Consider the following 23552-nt stretch of genomic DNA (forward strand, 5'->3'; position numbering starts at 1 on the left):
AATGGCGGGATTTCAGTTTGAGCACATGATAAGATAAGATGAGGCCCCTTAGCTGGACATTCGTATGTGGACTGGAATTAGCTCTCTCACGAGAAGGAGCCATACAACCAGGCTTCAGAATGCAAAAGTTATAGCTGTATCCTGGCGGAGAGATTCCATGTTTATCTTAAACATCAAACCGACAAGTTATGGTACACATCTGTTGTTTCCCCGTAACTACACACGAACATCTCCTTATATGGTCAGGTTGTCCCACACTTGCCAACCCTCCCGAAATTCAGCCCTCTCCCGAAAACCTCCCGGAAGAAATTTTCTCCCGAAAATCTCCCGAAATTCAGCCGGAGCTGGAGGGGGCGTGGGACATGAGTGGGGACGGCCTGTTTTCACGTCCGCTTTCCTGTTATATAAACAGCTTGCCTGCCCAATCACGTTACAACATCTACGGATTTTAATAAAAAACTGCACACACAATGAGACGAAGCAGAAGAACGAGGAAGTTACAGCTATGTAATAGAGTGATCGATGTTGTCTGTTGCCATCTCCTGGTGAATGTTGGCTATAGCGTTATGGGGTTGCTTTTTGATTGGCCAACGATTTAGGTGGTGTTGCGCACCTGACGCATACTTGCCAACCCTCCCGTAAAATGGCAGAACAAAGGTTACTCAAATAGTGGAAGGTAAGTGTTTTTTTTTTTTTTTTTAGTAACCAGCAAGCACGGTGGTTTGTAGAACAACTGTTTTTTTTATTACTGTGTATTTGATAGGTGCCGTCGGAAATTCAACTATTTCTTTTATTTATATATATAAAAAATATATATAGAGCTAGAATTCACTGAAAGTCAAGTATTTAATACACACACACACATATATATATATATATATATATATATGTCTTGATTGGATTATCCAGAGAATAGTGCTCGATACCATGGTAGAGCGCAATATGTAGGTGTGGGAAAAATTACAAGACTACTCAATCATCAGGAAATTTCCTGATGATTGAGGGAACCCCTCATGAAACAGTTCTGTAGAGACAAAGTAGTCTTGTAATTTTTCCCACACCTACATATATGTATATATATATATATATATATATGTGTATATATGAAATACTCGAGTTGGTGAATTATACTCCTCCCCTCTTATCCACAACCCCCGCCCCCAACCACGCCTCCGCCCCACCCCCGACCACGCCCCCCGACCCCCCGAAATCGAAGGTCTCAAGGTTGGCAAGTATGGGTTGTCCTGACTTAGAACACACCCAGACAGAGAAATAAGGGATATATAACTGATGGTTTGGCTTCTCTAGTTCAGGAGTCCTTCATTTTTTTTTGACCTAGGTTCCTCCATGTACTGCAGACCTGTTTATTGACACTCGCTTGTAATAAAGCAACTTTGGGTTCATTAAAGCATCTCCGACGTCTCTTTTGATCAGACCAGACTGCCATGACATCCTTCTGTCTGGACAAGGATGACAAGACCAGAAATACACTTCATTGGCAAAGTATCGTGATGATATTCCATCACAGGAGCTTTTCAGCTGGTCAATCAATCAATCAATCAATGTTTATTTATATAGCCCCAAATCACAAATGTCTCAAAGGACTGCACAAATCATTACGACTACAACATCCTCGGAAGAACCCACAAAAGGGCAAGGAAAACTCACACCCAGTGGGCAGGGAGAATTCACATTCAGTGGGACGCCAGTGACAATGCTGACTATGAGAAACCTTGGAGAGGACCTCAGATGTGGGCAACCCCCCCCCTCTAGGGGACCGAAAGCAATGGATGTCGAGCGGGTCTAACATGATACTGTGAAAGTTCAATCCATAGTGGCTCCAAGACAGCAGTGAGAGTCCCGTCCACAGGAAACCATCTCAAGCGGATCAGCAGCGTAGAGATGTCCCCAACCGATACAGGCGAGCGGTCCATCCTGGATCCCGACGAGCGGTCCATCCTGGGTCTCGACTCTGGACAGTCAGTACTTCATCCATGGTCATCAGACCGGACCCCCTCCACAAGGGAGGGGGGGACATAGGAGAAAGAAAAGAAGCGGCAGATCAACTGGTCTAAAAAGGAGGTCTATTTAAAGGCTAGAGTATACAGATGAGTTTTAAGATGAGACTTAAATGCTTCTACTGAGGTAGCATCTCGAACTGGTCCTAATATTTCGAAAAAGTTGGCACTTGTCCAGGGTGTACAGCCTTCCGCCCGATTGTAGCACCAGCGACCCCCGCGACTCCAAAGGGACTAAGCGGTAGAAAATGGATTGATGGATGGATTTCAATTAACAGCAAGTTGACTTTTATGAAGTTTTTTATTATTTGTTGTGATTCCAGTAGGGCTGTTTTGCCCGAAGATGTACTGGCAACTGGTTTGGGTGGCGACAATACTGGACTACAAAACACAGATTACAAGAAAGACTGCAGTAAAACATGGCAGGTTTTAGGAACAGAAGGGTGCAAACGCTCAGTCAGGGTAAAAATAAATACATTTGGAATCAATTGACCTCGGTGACGCGCCTCAGAGAGCCGATGGTAGGACTGGCGCTGCCCCACTCGCTGTGTCTGCGGTACTCGCCGGGGCGCAGGAAGTACTGGCGCCCCTTGTAGTTGGGGTGCTCGTGCAGCATCCAGTACCCCTCCATCACGTTGACGGAGGAGATGTCGTGGGTGTGGAAGCGCTCGTTCAGATCGGGGCAGTCTTCTATTAGCTCCATGTTCTGGCCGCCGAAATCGGAGCGCTCGAAGATCTTCATCCTGTAGCTGCCGTTGTACTGAAAGTTTTGATATTGAGGTCAAAAACTGTTACACAGGGCTTTGCGGGAGAAAACGTTCCAACAGATAAGCACTAAAACTCACGGGTGGAACCATGCGGCAGGAGCGGATGCAGTCGTTGAAGCCGGCCCAGCGCTGGTAGTCGGGGTAGTCACCCTTGTGCAGCATGTACTGGTAGCCGCCGTAGTTGGGCTTCTCGTAGGCCACCCAGCAGCCGCTCTCCACGCGTATCGAGTTGCAGCGGCTGAAGTAGTTCTGCATTTCCGGGCAGTCACTTTTGCACTCGTAGTGACGGCCCTTGAAGTTGCGGTCCTCGTAGAATATAATCTATGTGGGAAAACCGTCAAACAGACATGCTAAGAAAGAAACTGGACCGCAGGGAATGATGTAGAATTAGGTATAGCCTGTAAGAGTTTAGGGTCTGGTGAGACTTATAGGGTTATAGCACTCGGGCTAGACTTAGGTCTAGGGATAGGATTCGGGTCGAGTTGGAGATAAGGGTAGAGTAAAATCAAAGACCAGAGTTGGAGTTAGCGCTAGGGTTACAGCTTGATACAAGGAATGTTAAGATTTTGGACTAGAGTTAGGACTAAGATTAGAACTGAAGTTAGAGCAAGGGATATAGCTTGATATATAGAATTCTCTATACTCTCGGCAGGGTTCTTGAGGGTACATGGGAGTTTGCCCAACCAGTCTACATGTGCTTTGTGGACTTGGAGAAGGCATTCGACCGTGTCCCTCGGGAAGTCCTGTGGGGAGTGCTCAGAGAGTATGGGGTCTCGGACTGTCTTATTGTGGCGGTCCGCTCCCTGTATGATCAGTGCCAGAGCTTGGTCCGCATTGCCGGCAGTAAGTCGAACACATTTCCAGTGAGGGTTGGACTCCGCCAAGGCTGTCCTTTGTCACCCATTCTGTTCATAACTTTTATGGACAGAATTTCAAGGCGCAGTCAAGGCGTTGAGGGGTTCCGGTTTGGTAACCGCAGGATTAGGTCTCTGCTTTTTGCAGATGATGTGGTCCTGATGGCTTCATCTGACCGGGATCTTCAGCTCTCGCTGGATCGGTTCGCAGCCGAGTGTGAAGCGACCGGAATGAGAATCAGCACCTCCAAGTCCGAGTCCATGGTTCTTGCCCGGAAAAGGGTGGAATGCCATCTCCGGGTTGGGGAGGAGACCCTGCCCCAAGTGGAGGAGTTCAAGTACCTAGGAGTCTTGTTCACGAGTGAGGGAAGAGTGGATCGTGAGATCGACAGGAGGATCGGTGCGGCGTCTTCAGTAATGCGGACGTTGTACCGATCCATTGTGGTGAAGAAGGAGCTGAGCCGGAAGGCAAAGCTCTCAATTTACCGGTCGATCTACGTTCCCATCCTCACCTATGGTCATGAGCTTTGGGTCATGACCGAAAGGATAAGATCACGGGTACAAGCGGCCGAAATGAGTTTCCTCCGCCGTGTGGCGGGGCTCTCCCTTAGAGATAGGGTGAGAAGCTCTGCCATCCGGGAGGAACTCAAAGTAAAGCCGCTGCTCCTCCACATCGAGAGGAGCCAGATGAGGTGGTTCGGGCATCTGGTCAGCATGCCACCCGAACGCCTCCCTAGGGAGGTGTTTAGGGCACGTCCAACCGGTAGGAGGCCAAGGGGAAGACCCAGGACACGTTGGGAAGACTATATCTCCCGGCTGGCCTGGGAACGCCTCGGGATCCCCCGGGAAGAGCTAGACGAAGTGGCTGGGGAGAGGGAAGTCTGGGTTTCCCTGCTTAGGCTGTTGCCCCCGCGACCCGACCTCGGATAAGCGGAAGATGATGGATGGATGGATATAGAGTTCATATATTTAGGTCTTGATTTAGGGGTAAATTTGGGACTAAGACTAGCAATTTTGATTTAGAGTTCCTGTAGGTTAGCTTGCGATATGAAATTGATAGATTTTGGGCCAGATCTAAAGTTGGTTGAAAGTATTGCTAGATTTGGGGTCAGGGTTAGAGTTCAGGTTTAGCAGAGTGTTGGGATAGGTTTGGGGTTAAGGTTAGATTTATAGTTGGGGTTTAGTCTACTTTAAGGCCGAGCACTAACTTGGTTTGGTAAAGAGCGAGTACTAGAATTAGGGTTAGTGTTTAAGACTTTGACTTTTTTTTTAAGGACTACTGTTAGAGACAGATTGATTGATTGAAACTTTTATTAGTAGATTGCACAGTACAGTACATATTCCGTACAATTGACCACTAAATGGTATCACCCGAATAAGTTTTTCAACTTGTTTAAGTCGGGGTCCACGGTCATCAATTCATGGAAAAAGGCTATGGTTAGGTTTAGAGTTAGCATTAAATTTAAAGATAGCATTTGAAGAATGTTTGTGGTTATGGTGTTTATTTTGAAAATGCGTATGGTTACAATATGATTTGTCCGTTCTATTGTTAGTGATTAAGGCTACGGTCAGGACTACAGTTATGTTTAGGGTTGGATTTAAGATTAGTTTTAGGCAAGTGCAAAAGCTGGGGCCAAGGTCAGAGCTTGGGGTAGCACTAGGGTTATGGGCTTCGGGCTTGCCGAAGAGTTGGGAATAGTTCTGGGGTTAGGGACAGATTTAGAGTTGGGGCTTAGGCTGGCTTTAGGTATAAGATTAGGTTTGGGGCAAGAAATAGGCAAACGATTAGACTTGGTTTAGGATAGGGCTAGTACTAGAATTAAGGCTAGTGTTCAAGGCTTGGTCATAGGTTAAGACTAGGGTTAAAGGGGAACTGCCCTTTTTTCTGGAATTTTGCCTATCATTCACAATCATTATGAAAGACATGACAGATGGATTTTTTTATTAAATACACGTAAAAAAAAGTCCGCTTACAGCTGAGCCAATGGGAACTTCACTATTCCGCCCATAACATCCGATAAATAACCATTCAAAAAGCGCAAACATTACTCCATCTACATTTCATGACTCAAATATTAACCAAGTATTAGTGATATTTTCATCATGAGCGCTAACGCAGACAAACTATTTATAGTGGCGCCGTAATCACTTCCGCGTCTATGTTTACATCATCCATTGGTCTGCTGCTTCCTCGCTTCCCTGAAAGTTTTTTGTAGATCATAAATCACGCATTTAACCTGGACAGAAGACGTCTGAGTAGGTATTCCAACAAGTTGGTACTTTTTGACAGCCATTTAGGACCTGAAACTTGCGAGGACGACACTAAAGCTGCATGTTTTTTAATGGCTTCAAAGGCGGAAATGAAAAGCGGACTTTTGATCACATTTATTCAATATTTAGAATATTAAATTCATAATGAATGAGGCAAAATTCCCCCAAAAGTGCAGTGTCCCTTTAAGGCCTACTGTTAGAGCCAGATATAAGGCTATGGTTTGGGCTAAAGGCAGGGTTAAAATAAGGATTTGCATTCAGCGGAATAAACATATACTGAACACTGCTATGTTGCGGGTTAGAGCTAGAGTCAGGGCTCCAGTCATGTTTAGGGTTAGTGTGAAGGCCAAAATTGGGGCTAGAGTTAGGTTAGGGCTCGAGATCAGGCTACCCTAATGAACTAAACCACACTCTCGGCCTGTCCTGAACATCATGTACGCAAAACATTACAGAATATAAAAACATACTTGAGTTTGGATATTAAGTTGATATGTCAACTTATCAAATATTTTAGGCACTACGTTGACGCAAACACAACAAATGAACAACAACAACAAGTTAACATTTAGTTGTAGAATTGGTCGTTCAATATAAACAATTTGTACCATATTTTCCAGACTGTAAGGCGCACTTAAAATAATTTTTCCCCTCAAAACTTGTAAGAAATAATTCTGGTTTTGCTTACCGACCTCAAAGCTATTTTATTTGGTACATAGTGTAATGATAAGTGTCACTAGTAGATGGCAGTCAAACATCAGAGATATGTGTCGACTGCAATATAATGTCAGTCACACACAAGAGATATGTGTAGACTGCAATATAACTCAAGTAAACAACATCAACATTTTACATGTTCCATTGAAAACAGAACATTACACACGGCGCTTAAAAATCTAACAAAATGTTTTAGTACGACTTTGGTAAGCTATAAAGCCGTGCTTCAACATACGAGTATTATCATGGTGTGTGTTTAAGTTAAGACATATTATCTGGCGTTTTGTTTCGCAATATTATGCAAAAGCAACTTTTCTTACATTCTGGTACCTGCTGATCTGTAATTTGGGATCTGCATTAGTACTGAAAAATTGCGCACGTCCACATTATTAGTCCGTGGCGACGCCGTAGTCGATAAGCTACCTTCTTGTTATGGGACATTCATCCTCCGCTGTTGCCATTTCTAATATAAAGTACTGTAAAGTTCCTACTTATATCTGCCATGAAACCGCTAAAACATACCGGTATAGTGAGTTTATATTATTCACCCAAGGAACTTTAGTTATTAGAGAGTTGCGGTCGGACGGTTTTTCATGGGACACATTTCCGGCGTATGAGGATATGCTGCTCCGTGACCGATTTAAGTAAAGTCTGAATGTCTTTAAAACAGTTAGCTCCATCTTTTGACACTTCTTCCACTACTGTCCTTGCACGCTACACCGCTAAAACAAATATGACGGGGAGAAGACGTTGCCGAAGTTAAGCCATGTACGGTAAATAAGACCGCCCACAAAACGGAAGCATCCTGAAGCGGCTTGAACATGATCTGTAAAATATAAATCATGCAAAATGTTGAGCAAATAACCACCATTACATGTTATAAAGACCACAAGGAAGTTTTTTACATTAAAAAAAAAAAAAAAAAAAAAAAAAATATATATATATATATATATATATGACTCCTTTAATTTGTTCTATAATCTGGTGCGCCTTATATATGGGAAAAAAAATTGAAAATAGACCATTCATCGGCATTGGAGCTTATAATCCGGTGTGCCCTATGGTCCGGAAAATACGGTAATAAAAACAAGTGAAGTGAAGTGAATTACATTTATATAGCGCTTTTCTCTAGTGACTCAAAGTGCTTTACATAGTGAAACCCAATATCTAAGTTACATTTAAACCAGTGTGGGTGGCACTGGGAGCAGGTGGGTAAAGTGCCTTGCCCAAGGACACAACGGCAGTGACTAGAATGGCGGAAGCGGGAATCGAACCTGCAACCCTCACGTTGCTGGCACGGCCACTCTACCAACCGAGCTATGCCGCCCCCCCAAAACAAGACAAATCAGACTTTACAGCAGACAAGGATCAAAAGCTACAAAAAGCAGAGTGAAGGTTGTAGTTAGCACACTTACCTTGCTCATTGTCTTTGTGTTTCGCTGCGGTCAGAACCAATGCGAGGTCCGGTCAGGCCTCTTTATAGACCTCGCTGGCTTTATAGAGCGACGACAAACAAAGATTCGCCGCGTCAGCAGACTGCCTGACGACGACCAAGCGGCCGCTTTGTCTCTGCTAAACGCTGCGTGAAATACTGTACCGCTGCACTTTCCACAAAAAGAGCAGCGCCCGAAAAGGCTCGTTGATGATGTTGCAAAACCCTGGACGGCTGATTTTTGTTTCAATTTTGTGAAATAACCCAAACAAGTCAGACCATTCCAACATGATTAGTTTAATGTGACGTTTCACTTTAATTGAGGGCCTTCATCCTGCGGAGCGAGCCCACCATGGGTTGGTGGCAGCCCCAGTCGCCGCAGGCCCTGTACTCGCCCGGCCGCAGGAAGTACTGGCGTCCCCGGTAGTTGGGGTGCTCGTAGAAGACCCAGTAACCCTCCATGATGTTGCAGGAGTAGATGTCGTGGGAGCGGAAGCGGTCATAGAGGTCGGGGCAGTCGTCCATGAACTCCATGGCTTGTCCCGCCATGTCCGGCCGGTTGTAGATCCTCATCTTGTAGGATCCTCGGTACTAGGAAGGCAACATTGGGATTATGTGATTGGGCTAAACCAGGGGTCTCAGACACGCGGCCCGCGAGATGTTTTTTTGCAGCCCCCACCTTAATATCAATCAATCAATCAATCAATGTTTACTTATATAGCCCTAAATCACTAGTGTCTCAAAGGGCTGCACAAACCACCACGACATCCTCGGTAGGCCCACATAAGGGCAAGGAAAACTCACACCCAGTGGGACATCGGTGACAATAATGACTATGAGAACCTTAGAGAGGAGGAAAGCAATGGATGTCGAGCGGGTCTAACATGATACTGTGAAAGTTCAATCCATAATGGATCCAACACAGTCGCGAGAGTCCAGTCCAAAGCGGATCCAACACAGCAGCGAGAGTCCCGTTCACAGCGGAGCCAGCAGGAAACCATCCCAAGCGGAGGCGGATCAGCAGCGCAGAGATGTCCCCAGCCGATACACAGGCAAGCAGTACATGGCCACCGGATCGGACCGGACCCCCTCCACAGGGGAGAGTGGGACATAGAAGAAAAAGAAAAGAAAAGAAACAGCAGATCAACTGGTCTAAAAAGGGAGTCTATTTAAAGGCTAGAGTATACAAATGAGTTTCAAGGTGAGACTTAAATGCTTCTACTGAGGTCGCATCTCGAACTGTTACCGGGAGGGCATTCCAGAGTACTGGAGCCCGAACGGAAAACGCTCTATAGCCCGCAGACTTTTTTTGGGCTTTGGGAATCACTAACAAGCCGGAGTCCTTTGAACGCAGATTTCTTGCCGGGACATATGGTACAATACAATCGGCAAAATATGAAAGTTTAATGTTAGTGCAGCCCGTGAGTTTTATATGACTGGCGCTTGACAGCGTTGTGTTATTTGGGTCCAAAATGGCTCTTTCAACCATACTTGCCAACCCTCCCGGATTTTCCGGGAGACTCACGAAATTCAGCGCCTCTCCCGAAAACCTCCCGGAAGAAATTTTCTCCCGAAAATCTTCCGAAATTCAGCCGGAGCTAGAGGCCACGCCCCCTCTAGCTCCATGCGGACATGAGTGGGGACGGCCTGTTTGCACGTCCGCTTTCCTGTTATATAAACAGCTTGCCTGCCCAATCACGTTACAACATCTACGGATTTTAATAGAAAACTGCACACACAAGGAGACAAAGCAGAAGAACGATGAAGTTACAGCCATGGTGACGCCGTCTGTCTTAGAGTGATTCTATGTTGTCTGTTGCCATCTCCTGGTGAATGTTGGCTACAGCGTTATGGGGTTGCTTTTGATTGGCCAACGATTTATGTGGTGTTGTGCACCTGACGGCAAGTGACTCTCGCCAGTATGCAAAATTGCAGAACAAAGGTTACTCAATTAGTGAAAGGTAAGTGTTTTTTTGTTTTTTTTAGTAACCAGCAAACACAGTACAGTTAGTAGAACAACTGTATTTTTATTACTGTGTATTTGATAGGTGCAGTCTGAAATTCAACTATTTATTTTATTTATATATGTAATAGAATAAATATATATAGCTAGAATTCACTGAAAGTCAAGTATTTCATACACACACACACATATATATATATATATATATATATATATATATATATTTATATGTATATATGAAATATGTATGAAATACTCGAGTTGGTGAATTGTACTCCTCCCCTCGTAACCACGCCCCTGCCCAAACCACGCCCCCAACCACGTCTCTGCCCCACCCCCGCCCAAGCCCCCCCACTCCTCCCCCCACCTCTAGGAATCGGAGGTCTCAAGGTTGACAAGTATGCTTTCAACGTTCTAAGTTGCCTACCCCTGCGTTAGTGGAAAAGCGGCAAATGAGTGAAAGCGACAGAGACGTTGCCACGGAGACGAGGGTTTTCTTACGTGCCTGCCTGCAGTGACACCGGGACACCTGTCCGTCAGTAATAACAGTCCCCGATAACCTGGACCAATTCAAACCGTTATTTGTTTTTTTTATTGTTTAATGGGGTGGGTGGGTGATGTTTGGTGGTAGCGGGGGTGTATATTGTAGCGTAGAGTTAGTGCTGCATGGGTTTCTGGGTATTTGTTCTGCTGGTTTATTTTGTGTTACGGTGCGGATGTTCTCCCGAAATGTGTTTGTCATTCTTGTTATGGTGTGGGTTCACAGTGTGGCGCATATTAGTAACAGTGTTACAGTGATTGTATTGTACCATATGTCCCGGCAAGAAATCTGCGTTCAAAGGACTCCGGCTTGTTAGTGATTCCCAAAGCCCAAAAAAAGTCTGCGGGCTATAGAGCGTTTTCCGTTCGGGCTCCAGTACTCTGGAATGCCCTCCCGGTAACAGTTCGAGATGCCACCTCAGTAGAAGCATTTAAGTCTCACCTTAAAACCATTTGTATACTCTAGCCTTTAAATAGACTCCCTTTTTAGACCAGTTGATCTGCTGTTTCTTTTCTTTTTCTTCTATGTCCCACTCTCCCCTGTGGAGGGGGTCCGGTCCGATCCGGTGGCCATGTACTGCTTGCCTGTGTATCGGCTGGGGACATCTCTGCGCTGCTGATCCGCCTCCGCTTGGGATGGTTTCCTGCTGGCTCCGCTGTGAACGGGACTCTCGCTGCTGTGTTGGATCCGCTTTGGACTGGACTCTCGCGACTGTGTTGGATCCATTATGGATTGAACTTTCACAGTATCATGTTAGACCCGCTCGACATCCATTGCTTTCCTCCTCTCCAAGGTTCCCATAGTCATCATTGTCACCGACGTCCCACTGGGTCATTATTGTCACCGATGTCCCACTGGGTGTGAGTTTTCCTTGCCCTTATGTGGGCCTACCGAGGATGTCGTGGTGGTTTGTGCAGCCCTTTGAGACACTAGTGATTTAGGGCTATATAAGTAAACATTGATTGATTGATTGATAACAGTGTTAAAGTTGTTTATACGGCCACCCTCAGTGTGACCTGTATGGCTATTGATCAAGTATGCTTGTGTTCACTCATGTGTGTGTGTGTGTGTGTGTGTAAAAGCCGCATATATTATGTGCCCACATGCTGTTTGTATGGTGGAAAAGCAGACGTGACGACAGTTTGTAGAGGACGCTAAATGCAGTGCCTTAAAGGCACGCCCCCAATATTGAAAATCGGGGGAAATTCAGGAGAATGGTTGCCCCGGGAGATTTTCGGGAGGGGCACTGAAATTCGAGAGTCGCCCGGAAAATCGTGAATGTTGGCAAGTAGGGTTAAACTCCACTTTGTCAACTCTTTGCCCTGAGATGATCTTCCACTTTAAATTCAAGGGAGCGCTGGCTTCCTTTAAGCAGCAACAGATGAGCAACAACTCTTAGGGGGCGTGACAGAAGTTGAGATTTTTTTTCTTTTTTTTTTTGCATTATTATCATCATCATCATCACACCCCCGTCTGGAAAAGTGCCAGAAGCCCTGAGCGTGTGATTAGCGGAATTAGAATGAAGGCACCGAGTCTTATGGGGTTGTATGATATTCCTTTTAAAGGCTGACTGCTTCTCCTTGTGGGCCTCGCAGCCAAGCCTTTCATGCTCTGACCTGCCAAAAGGATCTCTAAATGGAATCAAAAGGCGGCCGTGATTGACATCCATTTTGAAAAGGCGGCATTTGATGTGCAAGGTGAGCCGAGCGCGCGCGGCGGGACTCGCGGTCCAAGCTGTCGGTTTGATTGACTTACGGGGGGGAACATCTGGCAGGAGCGGATGCAGTCGTTGAAGCCCATCCAGGTGCGGTGGTCGGGGTACTCTCCCGGGCTGAGGATGTACTGGTAGCCCGAGTAGTTGGCCTTCTCGTAGGCCACCCAGTGACCGCCGCTCACCCGGACCGAGTTGCAGCAGCTGAAGTGCCGGAAGGTGTCCGCGCAGTCGCTGCTGCACTCCCAGTGGCGGCCCTGGAAGTTGCGGCCTTCGTAGAAGACGATCTTGAAGGAGAAGAGGGACCGTTGATTGTTATTCCTTAAATGAGCTGTAGGGGGCACTGCTCTGCTTTGAATAAGCAATCACAGGTCCAACGATATGACAACACATTAGCTGTACCAATAGATCCAGGGTTGAACATAGGAAAGAAACTACCAGCCCAGCAGGCACGAGACATTGATACAACATTGATTACACGTACATGTCCTTCAAAACTGACTTTGAAACAACGCTGCATTGTTACCATCAATTGACTTACGTGGACCCCCGACTATGGACACAAAACAAGGACAACTCATCACTGTAGATCAGGGGTCCCCAACGCGGTGCCCGTAAGGACCAGATGAGTCGCCCGCTGGCCAGTTCTAAAAATAGCCCAAATAGCAGCACTTACCAGTGAGCTGCCTCTATTTTTTAAATTGTATTTATTTACTAACAAGCTGGTCTCACTTTGCTCGACATTTTTAATTCTAAGAGAGACAAAACTCAAATAGAATTTGAAAATCCAAGAAAATATTTTAAAGACTTGGTCTTCACTTGTTTAAGTAAATTCCTTTATTTTTTTATTTTGCTTCTTAAAAGTTTCAGAAAGACAATTTTAGAGAAAAAATACAACCTTAAAAATGATTTTAGGATTTTTAAACACATATACCTTTTTACCTTTTAAATTCCTTCCTCTTCTTTCCTGACAATTTAAATTAAAAAAATCTTATTGTAAAGAATAATAAACACATTTTAATTTAATTCTTCATTTTAACTTGTGTTTTTTCCACGAAGAATCCATCCATCCATCCATTTTCTACCGCTTATTCCCTTTTTGCGGTCGCGGGGGGCGCTGGCGCCTATCTCAGCTACAATCGGGCGGAAGGCGGGGTACACCCTGGACAAGTCGCCACCTCATCACAGGGCCAACACAGATAGACAGACAACATTCACACTCACATTCACACACTAGGGCCAATTTAGTGTTGCCAATCAACCTATCCCCAGGTGCATGTCTTTGGAAGTGGGAGGAAGCCGGAGTACTCGGAGGGAACCCACGCATTCACGGGGAGAACATGCAAACTCCACACAGAAAGATCCCGAGCCTGGATTTGAACCCAGGACTGCAGGAACTTCGTATTGTGAGGCAGACGCACTAACCCCTCTTCCACCGTGAAGCCCATATTACACGTACATGTCCTTCAAAACTGACTTTGAAACAACGCTGCATTGTTACCATCAATTGACTTACGTGGACCCCCGACTATGGACACAAAACAAGGACAACTCATCGCTGTAGATCAGGGGTCCCCAACGCGGTGCCCGTAAGGACCAGATGAGTCGCCCGCTGGCCTGTTCTAAAAATAGCCCAAATAGCAGCACTTACCAGTGAGCTGCCTCTATTTTTTAAATTGTATTTATTTACTATCAAGCTGGTCTCACTTTGCTCGACATTTTTAATTCTAAGGGAGACAAAACTCAAATAGAATTTGAAAATCCAAGAAAATATTTTCAAGACTTGGTCTTCACTTGGGGCTTCACGGTGGGAGAGGGGTTAGTGCGTCTGCCTCACAATACGAAGTTCCTGCAGTCCTGGGTTCAAATCCAGGCTCGGGATCTTTCTGTGTGGAGTTTGCATGTTCTCCCCGTGAATGCGTGGGTTCCCTCCGGGTACTCCGGCTTCGTCCCACTTCCAAAGACATGCACCTGGGGATAGGTTGATTGGCAACACTAAATTGGCCCCAGTGTGTGAATGTGAGTGTGAATGTTGTCTGTCTATCTGTGTTGGCCCTGCGATGAGGCGGCGACTTGTCCAGGGTGTACCCTGCCTTCCGCCCGATTGTAGCTGAGATAGGCGCCAGCTCCCCCCGTGACCGAAAGGGAATAAGTGGTAGTAAATGGATGGATGGATGGTCTTCACTTGTTTAAATAAATTCATTTATTTTTTTATTTTGCTTCTTAAAACTTTCAGAAAGACAATTTTAGAGAAAAAATACAACCTTAAAAAAGATTTTAGGATTTTTAAACACATACACCTTTTTACCTTTTAAATTCCTTCCTCTTCTTTCCTGACAATTTAAATCTATTTTTTTTAATGTAAAGAATAATAAATACATTTTAATTTAATTCTTCATTTTAGCTTCTGTTTTTTCGACAAAGAATATTTGTGAAATATTTATTGAAACTTATGATTAAAATTTAAAAAAAATTAATCTGGCAAATCTAGAAAATCTTTAGAATCAAATTTAAATCTTATTTCAAAGTCTTTTGAATTTCTTTTACATTTTTTGCTCTGAAAAATCTAGAAGAAATAATGATTTGTCTTTGTTAGAAATATAGCTTGGTCCAATTTGTTATATAGTCTAACAAAATGCAGATTGGATTTTAACCTATTTAAAACATGTCATCAAAATTCTAAAATTAATTCTAATCAGGAAAAATTACTAGTAATATTCCATAAATTATTTTTTTTTATTTTTTCAAAAAGATTCGAATTAGCTAGTTTTTCTCTTCTTTTTTTTGGTTGTATTTTGAATTTTAAAGAGTCGAAATTGAAGATAAACTATGTTTCAGAATTTAATTTTCTTTTTTTCCCCATTTTTTCCTCTTTTAAATCGTTCAATTAAAGGTTTTTACATAATTTATTCTTAACAAAAAACCTTCCGTAAAAGGAAAAAAAATGTACGGCGGAATGACAGACAGAAATACCCTTTTTTTTTTTAATACATATATACATAGATTTATTTATTAAAGGTAAATTGAGCAAATTGGCTATTTCTGGCAATTTATTGAAGTGTGTATCAAACTGGTAGCCCTTCGCATGAATCAGTACCCAAGAAGTAGCTCTTGGTTTCAAAAAGGTTGGTGACCCCTGCTGTAGATTATATCAACAACACAAATCTTACCAAAGTAGTAAGGACACCTTACCCTAAAAAACACGACTACCAATGAAACCAAAATCTGTCACCACAAGCACCCTGACTGTGTGCTGTTTATTTTATGAGACACATACACCACATGGTGGCGCTGTTAAAGCTACTATATGTCTAGATGGTGCTCACGTTTGAACAGGCATTGTATCCCACCCTTTTCCGGGTTCGACCATGTAAGCAACAGATAAAAAGGATAACGTTACGTTGTAAACTGTTTAGAAGAACGTATGTCATGATCCGTTGCCCGGATCATGTTTTCTTTAGTTGTTGACTCCCTCAGTTCTGTTTTCAGCACCCCTGGGTTTGTGTTTTAGTTGTCATTGGTGCTGATTAGTTTCACCTGCCTCTGATTAGGGTTCGGGACGCCCACTTGCTCCTGGGCAGTAATCATATATCTACTTATTCCTGTTTTTCGCCACACACGGGCTGGCCGTCTTGTTTGCTGTAAGCAACAAGTTAGGTTTGTGTATATCTTGCTTTTAGTGCCTATGCCTGTTTATCTTTGGATTCCTGTGCTAAGTTTCGCCTTAGCTCCCCGTGCTATTGGCACGCTTGTTTGTATTTTTGTATGATTTGTGTGAATAAATCAGCATCTTACCTGCACTTTGCCTCCCGTGTTCCTGCTGCAATTTGGGAGAACGATCCGTACAGTAAAATGCGGCGCCGATCACTTTTGTAAATGTGAGAAATATACACATTAATTTGCTAAATTTGTTCTTTCTGTCACTACGCGATCGGTACCAGAAGACATGATCAGTTTACGCATGCGCGAAGACTCTACATCACTTCCTGTTAACTTGTTTTAGGGCAGTTATGTTCGTATCTTACCATGAATTGATTAATGTGGACCCCGACTTAAACAAGTTGAAAAACTTATTGGGGTGTTGCCATTTAGTGGTCAATTGTACGGAATATGTACTGTACTGTGCAATCTACGAATAAAAGTTGCAATTAATCAATCAATATTTGTATTTGTAAATTGAGACAACGTTGGTGTCCAAACTAAGATCCACGTTATGGTTGGGAAATGACCGAATTTCAATGGTCAAATCAACGTCACAACCTGATATTTAATACACGTCTTCAGTAAAGCATGTTGTTTTAACGTTGTATTTGTGTTGTTGGACAGTGGTTCTCAACCTTTTTTCAGTGATGTACCCCCTGTGAACATTTTTTTAATTCAAGTACCCCCTAATCAGAGCAAAGCATTTGTGGTTGAAAAAAAGAGATAAAGAAGTAAAATACAGCACTATGTCATCAGTTTCTGATTTATTCAATCGTATAACAGTGCAAAATATTGCTCATTTCTGGTGGTCTTTCTTGAACTATTTGGAAAAAAAGATATAAAAATAACTAAAACCTTGTTGAAAAATAAACAATTGATTCAATTATAAAAAATAAAGATTTCTACACATAGAAGTAATCATCAACTTAAAGTGCCCTCTTTGGGGATTGTAATAGAGATCCATCTGGATTCATTCGAAACATTTCTTCACAAAAAAATAAATCTTTGACATCAATATTTATGGAACATGTCCACAAAAAATCTAGCTGTCAACACTGAATATTGCATTGTTGTATTTCTTTTCACAGTTTATGAACTTACATTCATATTTTGTTGAAGTTTTATTCAATAAATATATATATAAAGGATTTTTGAATTGTTGCTATTCTTTTAACATATTTTTAAAAAATCTCACGTACCCCTTGGCATACCTTCAAGTACACCCAGGGGTACACGTACCCCCATTTGAGAACCACTGTTGTAGGATATCGGTTGGGAAATGACCAAATTTCAATAGTCAAATCAACGTCACAACTTTCATCCATTTCCTACCGCTTGTCCCTATCTCTGCTGCATTCAGGCAGAAGTGAAGTGAAGGGAATCATATTTATATGACATAACTCGTCAAGTTTGGAGGAAGAAGAATACCGAGTTGCATCCCAAGAACACCATAACTACTGTGAAGCATGGGGATGGAAACATCATGCTTTGTGGCTGTTTTTCTGCTAAGGGGACAGGACGATTGATCAGCGTTAAGGAAAGAATGAATGGGGCCATGTATCGTGAGATTTTGAGCCAAAACCTTCTTCCATCAGTGAGAGCTTTGAATGGTTGGCCAAATACTTATTTTCCACCATAATTTACGAATAAATTCTTTAAAATTCCTACAATGTGAATATCTGGATTTTTTTTTCACATTCTGTCTCTCACAGTTAAAGTGTACCTATGATGAAAATTACAGACCTCTGTCATCATTTAAGTGGGAGAACTTGCACAATCGGTGGCTGACTAAATACTTCTTTGCCCCACTGTATATATATATATATATATATATATATATATATATATATATATATATATATATATATATATACGTACTAATTGACTGTAAGTGTGTGCACTAGATGTCACGTTATCGATGGAACAATGCATGTTTTAGACAGTTTGTTTGATTTTTTTTAACTGTGGTTGTTAAAGGGGAACATTATCACCAGACCTATGTAAGCGTCAATATATACCTTGATGGTGCAGAAAAAAGACCATCTATTTTTTTAACCGATTTACGAACTCTAAATGGGTGAATTTTGGCAAATTAAACGCCTTTCTGTTTATCGCGCTGGAGACGATGACGTCAGAATGTGACGTCGCCGATTTTCATTTTCAACACATTACAAACACCGGGTCTCAGCTCTGTTATTTTCCGTTTTTTTGACTATTTTTTGGAACCTTGGAGACATCATGCCTCGTCGGTGTGTTGTCCGAGGTTGTAACAACACTAACAGGGAGGGATTCAAGTTGCACCACTGGCCCCAAGATGCGAAAGTGTCTGCCGCCAGACCCCCATTGAATGTAAAGGGAGTGTCTCCACATTTTACCGGCGATGCTAAGGCAGACATGGCACAGAGATGTATGGATAACCTGTAGATGCATTTGCAACTATATTACGTTTCCTTCCACCCACATTTAATGCGAAAAAAACACTTACCAATCGACGGATTTAAGTTGCTCCAGTGACCCGAGATGCGAAAGTCCTGATCGTTTGGTCCGCACATTTTACCGGCGATGCTAACACAGCTATTCGCCCATGCTATGGCTATGAATAGCGTCAATAGCTATTCGCTCAATAGCTTCAGTTTCTTCTTCAATATTTTCATACTCCAACCATCTGTTTCAATACATGCGTAATCTGTTGAATCGCTTAATTCGCTGAAATCCGAGTTTGAATCCGAGCTAATGTCACTATATCTTGCTGTGGAATTCCCATTGTTTGTTTACATCGGCAGCCACTGTGTGACGTCACAGGGAAATGGCCAGTGTCTTCGCAGAGAGCGAAAATAAGGCACTTTAAAGCTTTATTTAGGGATATTCCGAGACCGGTAAAATTTTGAAAAAAACTTCAAAAAATACAACAAGCCACTGGGAACTGATTTTTATTGTTTTTAACCCTTTTGAAATTGTGATAATGTTCCCCTTTAAAAAAAATTTATTAATCAAAAGCAGTGTTTTTTTTTACCTAAGGGTCCAATTACTTCACATCAAATATAACATTTTTAAAAAAGCATTGGGGAAAATATTGCAACAGGGTTTAATCTGTGGGAAAAAGGGCATACAACATGAAAAAGAAAAAAACTTTACGGCAACGGATACAACTTAAGTCGATCTATAGATATTTAAGGCTTGAAAGTAAGAGAAAAAAAAAAAGATTTATTTTCTATCACTAATGGCGCCTCAATGGGTTTAAAAATGAAAAATATCACAATGGCCCCCGCACGATTTCATTTCTCACTGTGCGGCCCTCAGTGGAAATAGTTTGGACACCCCTGTCAAAGGCAACATTTTCTAAGTCAAATTATTGCGCGTAGAAGATTATGTAGGAGGAGGACAAGTATTTTGGCTCTGGTAGTTTGACGGAATATTTTGCTCCCATGTCTGCTTGAAGAGCGTGTCTGTGGGGGAGCAGTCAAAAACAGGAGTGGTGGAACTTTCAAGCAAGTTCCTAAAACGTAATAGTTTCCCCCCGTTTCTTTGCTACGTTGTCAACTTTTTTGTAACCGTCTATGTTGCCGAATAATTATGATGCTTATTGCTTTTTTTTGATGGCGTTCTGGTTGGATGAAAGTTACCTGATTGCGATTTATTTCCACAGTCGAGGCCTGGGTCCTATACGAAAAATGTGGAACTGCACTGTTCACACTGACATGAAAAAATCCGATCTAGGTCGCTTTGGGCAAAAAAAAATTAGAATTGACCTGCAGTGTGAACAAGGCCCTTGTAGATCAGGCACTTGGTATCAATACCAAGTTTCGATTACGCTTGCACCTCCTGGTACCCCAGCACCTCCAAAACCCTCAAATCTAGACTCCAAACATCCCAGAATAAGCTAATCCGGTTACTTTTAGACCTCCACCCCAGATCACACCTCAATCCAACCCACTTCTCCAAAGTGGGCTGGCTCAGGGTGGAGGACAGAGTCAAACAACTTGCACTGAGCCTAGTCTATAAAATCCGCTACACCTCCCTGATACCGAAGTACATGTCCAACTACTTCCTTAACGTAAATGACCGCCATAACCACAACACCAGGGGGAGCTCCACAAACCACGTTAAACCCAGATTCCGATCTAACAAAGGTCTTAACTCATTCTCTTTCTATGCCACATCAATGTGGAATGCACTCCCAACAGGTGTAAAAGTAAGTGCATCTCTATATTCCTTCAAAACCGCTCTAAAACAACACCTCCAGGCAACTTCAACACTTTACTAATACCCTCCTCCATTCACATCCCATCTCCCTGGATTATAAACAACTCAAATGTACTTCTAATGTACTTGTTCTTATGCTATCTAAACTCACTATGTTCTCTGCTGGCTGTACATATCCTACTAAATAAGACCTACACTGTTTCAATGTCCACATTTCTCTGTTGATGCAATTGTTGATGACTGAAGTACTGATATCAACCAAAGCTCCTCATCCCACCCCCCGGATTGTAAATAATGTAAATAATTAAATGTACATACTATGATGATTAACTTGTGTGATGACTGTATTATGCTGATAGTATATATTTGTACCATGAATTGATTAACGTGGACCCCGACTTAAACAAGTTGAAAAACTTATTCGGGTGTTACCATTTACTGGTCAATTGTACGGAATATGTACTGTACTGTGCAAACTACTAATAAAAGTATCAATCAATAATGTTGATATCTGTATCGATCCGCCCACCTCTGTTTATATTCAATAGCTCTATCTTAGCTATTTTTTAATGTGCGCTGCTAAGGTGTGTATTGTATCATGTTTAGCTATTCCTTGTCCTCCAGTGATAATAATACTTGTAAGAAACACAGTTAATTTTCCGCCATGATGCTGATAACCAGTGATTTTGAAGCCTGCTAGTGAGGATGCTACATTGTAAATTTGTGGGACATAGCTAGAATGTCTCACAATATAAGACTAATATCAAAAACGCTATACAAAGGGGTCAAAATTACGGCTCGCGGGCCAAGTGCTGTCCACAAAATTCTTTAATATGGCCTGCAAGGCCTCAATTGTTTGATAAAAGAATCCCATCCACGGAGAGATATGGTTTGTTTTACTAATTTGAAAGTATTGATACTGCTTTTCCCTCAGGGTACTCCGGCTTCCTCCCACTTCCAAAGACATGCACCTGGGGATAGGTTGATTGGCAACACTAAATTGGCCCTAGTGTGTGAATGTGAGTGTGAATGTTGTCTGTCTATCTGTGTTGGCCTTGTGATGAGGTGGCGACTTGTCCAGGGTGTACCCTGACTTCCGCCCAATTGTAGCTGAGATAGGCACTAGCGCCCACCGCGACCCCGAAAGGGAATAAGCGGTAGAAAATGGATGGATGGATGGTCTTCACTTGTTTAAATAAATTCATTTATTTTTTTATTTTGCTTCTTAAAACTTTCAGAAAGACAATTTTAGAGAAAAAATACAACCTTAAAAAAGATTTTAGGATTTTTAAACACATATACCTTTTTACCTTTTAAATTCCTTCCTCTTCTTTCCTGACAATTTAAATCTATTTTTTTTTATTGTAAAGAATAATAAATACATTTGAATTTAATTCTTCATTTTAGCTTCTGTTTTTTCGACGAAGAATATTTGTGAAAATGGATGGATACTGCTTTTATGCCGCCATCTAGTGGACAACATGAGCAGTTCGGATCAATGACATGAAAGCACAGCATTTAGATATATGACCCAATGCAAACAACTTTCCCTAGTCATGGTGAAAAAAAAAATCCAACAAACATGGTGGTCACGCATAACACAACCTGCTCACTGAACTTTGTGGACATTATAAAAAAAAATCCCATGCACCATAAAAAATTCAAGATTTCACCCATTTAAACCCTTTACAAAGCATGATGGGAAAAAGCAAAACACTCGCCACACTTATCCATATTTGCCGCAATTTAGCCGCGTGATATTTCTGCTCGATTACACAACTTTAAGGAGATTGTCACGGAAGTAAACAAGGTAGAAGTTGAACTTTCACATACTCCTAATATCCAGTTATATATGATATTAAATCATTATATAGACCAGATTTTTTTTAGCCCAATGCGGCCTTTAGTCAAAAAGTTTGGACACCCCTGCCTATCGGCTGCCAATAGTATATTTTCTATATCGTGCAAACACAACAACAGTGTTGTGGTCCACCATTGTTGCTTTGCGTTCTATATGGAAACACGATTAAAAAAAAAAAATAAAAAAAAAATCTAATCTAACGAGCAAATAAGCACGAGGAGTAGTCCCAAACCAAGCGTGTGAGTTCATACCTTTCCCATGGTCAGATGGATGTGAGCCCACACACTTTACACCACCTTTTATACCTCGGGCCCCTTTTTGTCCCACAATGCTGCCTTACCCACTCTCTGCTAGAGGTTACCTATAGAAAGGAGCGCACAAACGCCGCTTGTGCTGATCTGTGTTGACCATGTGACGCAGCCTGTTACGGCAAAAAAAAAAAAAAAAAAAAAAAAAAAAAAGGACAAAGGGCTTTTAGGCGCCTCCAAACAACAAAGCGTTAAAACGTGATTTTCACATTTATATTTCTGGAAAATGCCCACTTATTGTTGGGTTTTTGTGCCTGCACTTTGGCTTCATTTTATCTGGCAGTCGTGTTAGTATGATTTTGAGCTGTGTGAGAAAGGTAAAGACATTCCCTTTAAATTGCTAAAGCTGCAATACCAAAAAACATATACCGTATTTCCTTGAATTGCCGCCGGGGCGCTAATTTAAAACCTCTTCTCACTCCCGCGCTTACCAAAGGCATGCGGTAAAAGTAAGCATGCACTAATTATTTTAAAACCTTTTCTCACTCCGGCACTTACCAAAGGTATACAGTAAAAATTTGACTGTGATGTAGGCTTGGACCTTAAATCCTACTGAATAGCTCTTAATCTTCTTCCCTTTATGCGATTTCAAATTGCCGGAATTGAAATCGGCCTCTTACATTCTGAAAATTATGACAGGGGAAGTGTCACTCGTGACATCACGAGTTTGACCAGGCGGTGATACTAAGCATGCGCTAATTATTTTGGGAAGCGAGTTTGACCCGGCAGTAATTCAAGGCAGGCGCATACTATATGCCCTGCGGCAATTCAAGGATCCAATCCAAAAATAAAAGAACACTACCGATGGCTTGCATATTATTAGTGGTTTGAGATACCCGATCGATACCGGAAGACCTGATCAGTACAGGCATACACAAAGACTATAAGACAATAAACAATGGGTGCAAAACTAACCAAAATAAACCATGATAAAACAAACATTTACTGTAAAATTTCCACTCTCGCTGGGATGCCAATTGACGAGATGCTCACATAATACCGTTTGGATGACGATTCAATACCAATCCTCAAAAAGTTGCCGCAACTAGCATCTTGTTTGTCTTTTTCACCGTCACGCGGGTAGTCAAAGTCGACCAGCCTCTCGGTCTATGGCCACATTTGTCTACTACCAGCTGAGAGATGCATGGAATGTAATCCACAATTTACTTTTACCAAGTTTGAGTATTGTTTATGTCAACTGTCGGAA

General features: G+C 42.4%; 1 protein-coding gene across 1 annotated transcript; it reads right to left on the bottom strand.

The window, feature by feature from the left end:
* Positions 1 to 2305: 2305 nt before the first annotated feature.
* crygmxl2 (crystallin, gamma MX, like 2) lies at positions 2306 to 22389 on the bottom strand. Its single transcript, XM_061909845.1, has 5 exons — positions 22289 to 22389; positions 12316 to 12558; positions 8384 to 8647; positions 2864 to 3106; positions 2306 to 2778 (listed from the first exon to the last, which is right to left on the bottom strand). The coding sequence occupies exons 1-5, from the start codon at positions 22295 to 22297 to the stop codon at positions 2503 to 2505; spliced, it is 1035 nt and encodes a 344-aa protein (XP_061765829.1). The 5' UTR covers positions 22298 to 22389; the 3' UTR covers positions 2306 to 2502.
* Between the last annotated feature and the right edge of the window lie 1163 nt (positions 22390 to 23552).

This window comes from Nerophis ophidion, linkage group LG08 (assembly GCF_033978795.1).
Source record: "Nerophis ophidion isolate RoL-2023_Sa linkage group LG08, RoL_Noph_v1.0, whole genome shotgun sequence".
Lineage (NCBI taxonomy): Eukaryota > Metazoa > Chordata > Actinopteri > Syngnathiformes > Syngnathidae > Nerophis > Nerophis ophidion.